The sequence below is a fragment of the Schistocerca piceifrons genome, chromosome 6, assembly GCF_021461385.2.
Source record: "Schistocerca piceifrons isolate TAMUIC-IGC-003096 chromosome 6, iqSchPice1.1, whole genome shotgun sequence".
Classification (NCBI taxonomy): domain Eukaryota; kingdom Metazoa; phylum Arthropoda; class Insecta; order Orthoptera; family Acrididae; genus Schistocerca; species Schistocerca piceifrons.
In genome coordinates this window covers 62,307,429-62,318,348 of record NC_060143.1, presented here as the reverse complement: position 1 = coordinate 62,318,348, position 10,920 = coordinate 62,307,429, and the positions used below count along the sequence as shown (strand labels likewise).

General features: G+C 43.4%; 1 protein-coding gene across 1 annotated transcript in view; it reads left to right on the top strand.

The window, feature by feature from the left end:
- Positions 1 to 257: 257 nt before the first annotated feature.
- Positions 258 to 10,920, top strand: part of LOC124802925 — a 189,263-nt gene continuing 178,600 nt past the window's right edge. The window contains exon 1 of the mRNA XM_047263999.1: positions 258 to 296. Within this exon, the coding sequence (XP_047119955.1) occupies positions 286 to 296 (11 nt within the window). The 5' untranslated portion in view covers positions 258 to 285. The remainder of the gene's footprint in view (positions 297 to 10,920) is intronic.

The window sequence follows — 10,920 nt, the reverse complement described above, 5'->3', positions numbered from 1 at the left end:
TTTATAGAGTGCGTCGTGCCTCTGGCTCCGTGTGAATGTGAGGAACGCTGAGGCAGCGTCGCCGGAGCACTGTGCTGTACTCATCTCGCCGCTGCTGCTCCCCCCCCCCCCCCCCCCCACCTGCCGGCTGCGGATGCTGGAGAGAAGTTGCGGCGCCTGTCCTCCCTCCAGCCCAGCCTCGTGCCCGCTGGCCTGGCCACCGCACGGTTCGTATAAATACTGGTACACAGGCGCGCGCGTGCGAGTACGACACCGCCGCCGCATCGCACCCCGGAGCCGCGAATCATGTCTGCCAGGTCAGTCTCTCGAACGTCACCAGCAGCACAGCTCCGAGACCTGTAAGCCGAGATGACACCGCATCTGTCGCTTGCCAGACGTTGCCCTCGCTTTCACCTTTCACTTATTCACTTGCTTCTCTCCCACTCGTCGGCTACAGGATGATTCAAAAGAAACAGTCGTAAATCATGGTGTGGTGTTTGTATTAAGGACCATTCGGAGGAAAAAACGACTTACAAACCCACTGAGACCGCCGACCATTGTTAATGTAGCTAATCTAGTGTCAACAAACAGAAAAGCGAAACTTTTTGGCCGATTGTGAGCCGAACTGAGTTTCGCACTCGGGACTTTTACCTTTCGCGGGCATGTGCTCTACCGTCAGAGCGATCCAAATACGACTTACAATTCGTCTTCACAGCTTAAGTGCCGCCAGTACATCATGTCCTATCTTCATCAAAGCTCTCCTGCGAAACTTCCGTGAAGTTTGGAAGAAAGGAGATGAGGTACTGGCGGTACTGAACCTGTGAGGACGGGTCGTAAGTCATCCTTGGGTAGCTCATCAGTAGAGCAATTGCAAACTACAGTCAATGATGCCGAGTTCGAATCTCGGTCCGACCAACAGTTTTAATCTGCCAAGAAGTTTCATATCAGCGCACTCACCGCTGCAGAGTGAAGATTTTATTGTGGAAACAGGAAAGCGATTTGAACCTGCGTGGGATTGTGTAAAATTCGGGGTGCCATGGTGGTCTGTTCTAGATCCGTTGCTTTTTTGATAGATATCAGTGATCCGCAAGTAAACTTGACAATTAAAAACGTTTCTCTTTACAAATGACATAAGTAGAACGTAACGTAAATGATCTAACTTATAGGGTGGTCGATAATATCAGCACGTGGTTCTCGGAGAACAGGTAACGTTTTGTAATTTTTCCGCCGGTCACAACAAATGGGGAAGGGCTTTGCATATGACTAGGAACAAGCAAAGTTGGAGGGTCCTTTGCTTTTCTCTCTCCCCCTCCCCCCCTTCTCTTTCTCTCTCTCTCTCTCTCTCTCTCTGATTCTCTCTCTCTCTCTCTCTCTCTCTCTTTCGGAAAACAGACCAACATTCACGGCCGGCCGTTGTGACCGAGCGATTCTAGGCGCTTCATTCCGGAACCGCACTGCTGCTACGGTCGCAGGTTCGAATCCCGCCTCGGCCATGGATGTGTGTGATGTCCTTAGGTTAGTTAGGTTTAAGTAGTTCTGAGTCTAGGGGACTGATGACCTCAGAAGTTATGTCCCATAGTGCTAAGAGCCATTTGAACCATCATTCACCTCTAACAAAACGTAATCCATAGAATACTTGACACGGACCACTTGTAAAACCAAAACTTAAATGTTGCAAGGCGGTCGAAGAGCAAGAGAAGACGTCATTTTTAAATTCTTAGGACTAGGGGAACATGATAAGCTTTCTTTTCAGATATCACGTGGAAGATCTTCTGCAGAAGTTGAAAGCTGTCGTCTTCACTATAACAATTATCTCCCTCGCCTCCGACAAAGAATTGTGAAGCCTTCTTTACTTTGCTTGCTGTCATAGTATTACCTCCTATGTATCATATCTCCTTGCCATCAACAATAATGTTTTTAATCCAGAAATGGACCGTTACACAGATTTGTAGCGTCAGCTCGGGAACTTCATGTACGCCATTGCTTAAGTGACTTAGAATTCTAACTCTGCAGTCACTGTTGTACACTCCATCCCATGAAATTTGATGCTGACTCATTCAGAAGGAACTGCGACATTCTTTCAGTGAACGCTAGTCGGCAAAACGAACTGCACTTGGATGATACATCCCTAAGCGTTGGACTACAGTATTCAGCAGGTTTCACTTTCAATAGGCTTCCAGTGGAACTAAAAACTGAGTGATAAACCCTAATTTGAAACCTCTCCTTGTGGCCCACTATTTTGTACAGGAGCTCTTCGCTGTAGTTGAGAGATTTTGTCTGTAATGTGTTTTGTGCACTCTCTCACATTTCTTTCGCCTATTATTTATTGTTCAGTTCCTTTGTTTAGAAATTTTTCTAATCAGCATAATGTACGCTATGTACTGACTTCATCCAGGACCAAGGAGCTTTGTTTCCCATGGTTCCACGGAAGCTGAAAAATAAGTAAAATAGAAATGAAAATAACTGCATTGCTCTGTAACTAGCTGCACACCAGGGGAAATTCCTCTTGTAAGAGAAGTATTTCGTCTTTGCAAAGAATAATTTCCATCGATTCTTGATGTAAGAAATCTTTGAGGACAGGAGCAGGCCAGTCACTTGATCCTGTCCTTCATCATTTCATATCTTATGATAATTTTGTCAACACTACGTAATCATTATTTCCCACATATTGTCTGTTACCATTATTTTCAAGTTCATGAGACCTCTGTGTTTACGGGTTTCTTCTGTGGTTACTGTTTGAACAGCGTTCAATTTGTTGGACAATGTCCTCTCGTTAATACACAACACCAAGGCAGAGAAAAGAACAAAAAGGTGCCGAACACTACTGTAAACATTACTGTATTGGATATACTTTGTTTGGGAAACCGTATTTCGTATTCTAAAACAGAAGCCAGTGCTTTCTAATGGGAAGGAAATTAGGCTAAATAATGTTACAATATCATGCATTTGTAAATACTCCTTGCATCATAGTGATTTAAACCTACTCTAACCTTTCTAATACATACAGGTCAGAACTATAAGGCACATCAGTCCACGCAAATTGTTTTGCTCATATAGTATCGTCTCTAACCTCAGAAATATCCTGTTTTGGCATTCCGTAAATAACAGTCTAGGCAGTGACAAAGAATATATGTACTGCTCTAGTATTATTTCACCTCTCACTCATACCGTTTGTGGATAGTGTGTGCGAAGAATGTCGGTACGCTTCCTTTACAGCCACTAATTGCAGCGTCACGCTCATTACGTTAGATGTATGTGAGAAGAAACAGATGTTTCTTCAGTCTCCTTGTAACGTACGAGTTCAGCATTTTAAGAGTAAACACTCTTATGATGCCATACATGTAGCAATCGTAGCATATCTTTCAGCCGTCTGTTGAACCATTCTGTTACGCTCTCGTGGTAACTCAACAAACGCGAAAGGGTCCGCGAATCTCTCTACCTATCCCGATAGTTCAACCTGCTAAGGGACCTAGACGGACTTATAGTCAATTCCTCAAAGAAGTGTACGCCGTTATCTGTATGAAATAAAAGACATAAATACATGTTGACATGAAAATAAATGTGATTACTAACTGAGCAATTACCTAATAGATAATCCAATCGCCGCCATCATCGATTATAGCTTCGCACCTTTTTGGCATCCTTTTCACGAGATTTTCTGCATATTTAGTCGGTAACGACCTCTGTATCGTCATGATATTTTATGACAGCTGCTTCAAAGCATGTATTGGCTGTCCTTTAAGCTTCATCTTAGTATACGACCAAACATTTCGATTGGGTTTGCATCCGGAGACATCGCAGATCAATCCATAGTGGACACCCGATTGTCTTGTTTCCACACCGTACAGAGACGACTGCGATGTTTCGGATCATTGTCCCCTCGAGGCACCCAGTTTGCCTCGTTCGACCAAACAGCTTCTTAACGGACCTCAGAAGGTATTTCTGATAAATATTGCACATTTTTCATCGTTTAAAGTGGCTGTAAATAAGAGCTAATACCCAAAACTTCGACCGACAAAACATTCACCTGTCAAACTGTTTATCTATACACTGCGCAAAAGTGCATTGAGTACAGATTCGAGACCACTACCAGAGATGTCACTGCGGACGTTACATTTAAAGTTACGGCGTATACTTTCTTGTGGAACTGACTCTACAATAATACTAAATAAAGAGGGGGCTTTTAAACGCTTCCCTCCTTAGTTGAATTTCAATGTCAGTGGAATATGATAGTGAATCTCAATGTTTTACATTCTAATAACTGAGTTTATTCACTCAATCCATTTTAAATATCTCTGCAGAGCTCTGTTATATGTTTTGTGGTTGTGACAGATTCCAGTGATTCACTGTCGTAAATATGGACGAATAAATCTGCACTTTAGAGTATTTACTTCACCTTACGTGATTTTTATTTACGTCTTTGATTAGTTGTGATTGTTTACAAAAAAAAATTCTTAAAATTGCTCTAAGCACTATGGGGCTTAACATCTGAGGTCATCAGACCCCTTGCAACTTAGAACTACTTAAACCTAACTAACCTAAGGACATCACACACATCCGTGCCCGAGGCAGGATTCGAACCTGCGGCCGTAGCAGCAGCGCGATTCCGGACTGAAGCGCCTAGAACCGCTCGGCTACAGCGGCCGGCGAGATTGTTTACACCTAACATTGTCTGCAGAAATTCCTCCATTTAATTACACTATGGAACCGTCAAAGAAGTGGCTCAGAGAGCTGTATATAGCATGTCATTCACATTCATCGTGCATAATAACCTCTTGCCTCACTCACTTGCGGTAAGCTCAATGTTTCTGACAGTTGCTCTTCTTTGAAGGTGGGAAACTGAGGAATTGACTGCAGAGAATACAGCGAGAGCTAGAAATTAACGTACAAATAAGCCGCTATTGGTCATATACGGTTTTATTTATTTGAACAGTTTACAACATTAGGTATAAGCTTCGTCAGATATTTGTAGCTGTGATGCCAAAACATTAAGTATTTCAAGCTGCGCTCGGTGTCATCGTCCATACTAAGTATCGTATACATTCGGAAAGTGATACAAAAAATGAAGAAACGTAATGGAAAAGAGGAGGTTGATTGTTCGAGGATGACGAAGTCTTTTTTTTTAATTCTTTTACATTCTTCGAAAAGACTTACGTACAGAAAAGTTTAGATTTAGCTGAAAATGTAATCTTTCTCGACATCTTTGTTCTCTAACCACAAAACAAGCGTTTCCGCTCTTAGGAACAGATCATTCCTTCTTTCGTATGGACTTTTCGCCTTCATGTCTGAGTTACCTCGTAATTTCCTCAACTACAGTTAAGAGTGCTTGCCACATCAGCATGTATCACAAGTACATATATCAGTTTGCTTTGCCGTACTCCAACGCAGTGTTCTGTGACAACCGCCAGGGGAAAAAATACCCAACCATGTCATTTGCGACAGCCAAGCAGATGTTCTATCCAGGTAGTATCTACACCGCCAATGATGTATTAGAAAAATCAGGACTTGGGCTGAACGAGTAAGTATTTGTCAAGATCAGTTCCTCTCCGAATGGTCGCGCGGATTCGTTACAGCAAAGATATTTCACGAGAGAGTATCAGGTTTTCTAGCGAGAAGAGGAGGGTTGTGCAGTGTGATGAGGTTTCAAAGGGGGCAAATAGTTTTAACGTGTCATCGAAAACGAATTCGTTACAAACGGAGCACAAGCCGGGATTTGGGCATGGTTAGTAACGGGAATCAGTAACCTGTTAGAAGGAACCATACCAGCGTTCGCGTCAGTCAGGTTACTGGAACCACGAAAAACTGAATTCTGGATGACTCTATGGGTATTTTCACGTTGCTCTCCCAGAATGCGAGTTTATTGGCTTATCCATGGTGTCGTCTCCACTTTGGTAGTGCCGTTCCAAGTGAGCCAACATTCCAGCATAAAAATTCCTACAATCTTCAGTTTTCTAAAGCCATGCTGCCGACGATTTTTAGGAATCATACACTCTCAAGAATACTGAACAGTACATTACATAATAGCTGTCCGTAACGCGTCCTTAAGTCCAATCCGTGAGGGAAACTTAACGGATGTGAGTAAATCATGTTATACAGTCGTTATTCCCTGGACGGCAATAAAAGGACAGAATATGTGTACCACAACTGTCTGCATGTTGTGCTGTTCAAGTGAATGTGAGCGAAAGTGTTCTAAATGTTGGCTAATCGTATAACTGAGGTGGTATTTGGGAACCAGCCCGGTATTCACGTAGTGGGATGTAGGAAACCGCCTAAAAACCACATCCATACCGGCTGGTGTCATGACCATCGTCATTAATCCGCCTGGCGTATTCGATCCGTGGCCGGCGATTCTCCTCATCCCAGAAGCGGTGTTTAACACCCACGGCTAACCAGGCGGGTAATTAATAGTGAAGGCAATCAAAAACGTCTCTGTTTATCCACTGTGGACATGAGACAGAGGCTAGTCAAGTATTTAATTATCAAATTCGCCAAAAAGGGTCATCAATTGAGGTGTTATATTATTTTATTTTCGCTACCGGTTTCGGCAGTTCATTATGCCATCTTCAGGATGGCAATCGAGTCTTCGAAGAAAGCACTTGAGCTACGAATTCACAACGTCCAGAAACATATGGCCCTAGTATGACAGTATCGATTTTCGAGAGCTCTGGGGCCTGAAGATGGTATAACGAATTACCAAAACGGTAGCGAAAATAAAATAAAATAACATCTTAATTTCACAGCTGTTTGGTGAATTTTGTTGTTAAGCAATCAAAACGTCCCAGCAAAATGTATTAGTAAGTCCTGATTTGGCTCAAATTGACCCTATGGGCCATCTTGGAGAGTGTGTCAAAAATGTTCAAATGTGTGTGAATTCCTAAGACCAAACTGCTGAGATCATCAGTCCCGAGACTTACACACTACTTAAACTAACTTATGCTAAGAACAACACACACACATTCCCGAGGGAGGACTCGAACGTCCGGCGGGAGGGGCCGCGCAATCCGTGACATCGCGCCTCAAACTGCGAAGCCACTCTGGGCGGCCGAGGGGGGGGGGAGATTAGTGTTTAACGTCCCGTCGACAACGAGGTCATTAGAGACGGAGCGCAAGCTCGGATGAGGGAAGGATGGGGAAGGAAATCGGCCGTGCCCTTTGAAAGGAACCATCCCGGCATTTGCCTGAAGCGATTTAGGGAAATCACGGAAAACCTAAATCAGGATGGACGGAGACGGGATTGAACCGTCGTCCTCCCGAATGCGAGTCCAGTGTGCTAACCACTGCGCCACCTCGCTCGGTCGATTAGGGCGGCCGAGAATGTGGTACGAAGCCATCTAAGGCGCTAGTGTGGTCCAAGGTGGATAGGTTGGGTGGGGTCTATAGTTTGGCCTCCAAGGTCACGTGACCACAGTCCTCCGAATTTTTCTGTCTGAGGTCATCTTGAAAGCACTCTGTTGATAAGGGTGAAGAACTAAATCAGCGAATTGTGCAACCTCTTATGAAGATTTACAAGACACTAAGCAGCAAAGGAGAGTTCAGTATTGCAACGACAGACGAAACATACTATTTAACAGAGACAAGTGTGCAGTGAATTGTAACATCTACGAATATGTTGAAGCAGTTTTGTATCTTTTGTTAAAATAAGTCTTGTGTGAATTTTGAGCCCTATAAGATTCGAATTTAATTCAGAAGTTTACGTTTCAAATACTTTTGGACTAACTAGTACAATATTTCATGCTGAAGTCAACGGTGACGAAAAAACACATTCACATATGGCTAGTTGGCGGACCCATGTTTTAGCTTCTTTTATTGTTTCCGCTATTAATTATTTTCAACCTGTATGCGTACATCGTGTGGATGAATGTGTAGTGTACCCTTGTGTTCATTCTGCTGTCAATGATTGTGAAACAAAAGGAAAGAATATGGTAAGGATGGCACTGTGGGTAACGGCCACAGGTGACGGGAGGTGACCCTCCATTTATAGTGTCACAAGTAAACTGAGGAGAAGTTTGGGATCTAGTCCATGACGTTGCAGACCAGAAACTTTAAACCTGCAGCTTCCCTTGTCGCCCAACATCCTCCAGGAAGATTTCTTCCATCATCAGTATTCGAATCTGCTTACTCTGTATCGAGCTCCACCACACTCGTGTGTGTTTTGATCTGAGCTGCTCTTACTCTGAATTAAAGGTGTAAACTCGAGACGAGTCGCATCAAGTCTCAGCAGAAGCACGAAATGGTAAATAATTTTTCAACACCCATTAGCGACAAGACTTATCCACGGCAAAAAACGCCACATATCGCAATGATAGGACCTGGGTCATTTTTGGAGGAGATGGATTAGTTTTGATAATTTTTTTGCTTTGGTTTTATTAATCTGTTGGCCTTCCATATTAGTCTCATGGGAACGAATGCATTCTTTGGTCTTGACACGGATTTAAAAATAGCTTTCCTGTTCTAGCTGAGACCACCCCTATTATCAAAACAGGACGACAATGTCTGCTTCTAGCAGCTGCTGCTTCTGTCGTCGTCGTCGTCGTCGTCATTTTATCTTAGAAACACGTTGATACTTGCAGGGTTATTCAGTCAAGGAGCTTTCCAGAGCCCAGTATTCTGACGTAACACCGTCGTTCTACACTGGACGTTACAGAAGAGATTCATGGACTTGCGCAACTTCACTAATCTTTGTAATACGTGTATCTGCGAAGCGACACCACTAAAGCTCACCTTTTCACCTAGGGTCCACAGAATGACTGCACGTGAGTAGCGTGTTACCAGCGACGGAATGCGGCTCCGGTTGAAATATCGCCTGGTATCCCTGGGAAGGGAGGTTGCTTTACGGGGAGCCTCCTGTAAACTACGTGTATTCCAGAAGGGCATATCATAGCACTGACCCAATCATTTACTTTAGATTGCACGTGTACCGAGTAACTCAGTGGTTTATTTGAACAGACTAAGACAGATTTCAGTCCATAATCATTTCGATGCTCACGGGAGTATATAGCAAGCTGGAAAACAAATAGTTTATTAATCTAAATATACTGTCAAATTGATTTTACAGTGAATGGCTTAGTTCTGAGTGGCAATAACATCATCTTAATAGTCCTTAAAGGATGAGAGAATCATTTTCATGTCATAAATATAGACATCATCAGTCAGCTGATAATACCCTTCCCAAATTCAACTTAGTTACTTTGTCTTACAAGCTGATGCACATTTTGGTTTACCGTGATTCTCTGGTAATCTCCAACTTAACAAATACTCTTTGCCGTTTCCGCATGAATATCTTATGATACATATATTGTATTTAGGCATATTGGCACACGAATTGAAACAATACTATTTGCACAATGAATAAATAAGTGTCTTCGAAAAAGAGTTTAGTCTGCTTTATAACGGATGAGGAATCTACAATGTAACCTCTACAGACGAAAGTCGCGACTTGACTTTTACTTTCAGCAATCACTGGTTATAGAAGTGGGAGGGATCCTCTTCGGAGGACGAGCATCTATCGCAGACTTCTTACACTCCGTCCGACACCGACGCTCCATCAGCCGAGGTTAATGGTTTACGAAAGGAAGGGGGCACCCAGGTCGTGCTGCTGAAAGAACACGCTCGACCAGTAACAGCAGAGAGTAAGACATGACGTACTCCGATGCAACCGTTACCTCAAGGTAGGCCAGGGGCGCAGAGGCTGGGATGATGCAAGTTTCACGCTACACATCTCTGTACTGCAGCTGTTGTCCGCACGTACAAAATCTTTTTCGCAGATTGTGCAACGATTATCATCGATTGGCAGAGATGAGAGACTGAGGTAGGGAACAAATCTGTGTGATACGTGAAAGCTTTAATAAGCTGTGAACACAGTTTCAGTTTGTTTCAGACGCATCCGTTACACGCATTTGTACTACTGGTTCAACCATTAGGTTGAAAGCATCGGCAGATTTATAACCCACACGGTGGGTATCGATTGTACGCTTGAGTTTTACAAGGTTGCGCCACTATACCGAGACCGAAAGGACAAGGGGATGTGTGCTTTCTTTTTCCAGAGATGTGAGAAGGAAATTTTCGTCGGTTTGTTGAAGGTGACATTCTATATATAGACCCTCAGTGTCTGACATTGCGCTGGAATCAGTAACTGGAATGAAGTCTCTGATCACTGCATAGACTGCGGCCCAGTCCTCGGGTTATGTTAGGTGGTTTCTTGGTTGTAACAGACAATAAGCTGGACGAGTTAGGAGTGGTCTTATAAAATATGAGAAAATGTTGTGCCATTTAGCAGTTTTGAGTGGTATGTCAGCAGCATCTGCTCACACAACTGTGCACAGACTGAAGCTTTACAAGGGAACGGTAGAGAATAGATTGACTAATTCAGATAATGCTGCTCATTGTCAGTGCTGTAGCTGACTATTGCAGTCTAGGAGTGATGGGGAGGTTTATCTTGAAATGTTCTTTGTCCTGAAGAAATGTAACTGCTGCTTTCGGTTATGTTTATTTGCAGACTGAAACGGCGAACGAAAATTTTGTATCGAGGTTGTGATTAGAACGCGGGTCTCTGCTCACTAGGCAGATGTGATAACCACTACACCATCCTGACACAGTGGATTTGCACAAATACATGGACTACGCTAGCAGACCTCTTTCCCCAAACCGTGCAGTAGTGCAAAGCCACTGTGCTAGAGTGGCATAGTGGTAAGCACATCTGACTGGTGATATGTAGACCTAGGTTCGATTCCCGGCTCTGGCAGAAGTTTTCATTCATTTCTTTCTTGTGCACACATACATCATAGATTTTTGAGACTTGAAAAGGTTTCTAGCGTTGGTTTCAGAAAAAAGCCCCCATTTTGTTCGATGCTGTGGTGTGAATGGGAATTTGAATTGTGGAGGGAGGCAGGCTAGGGTAGTCTGTGCTGTTTTGAAAAGCCAAAGTGCCAGTGTGACATACTG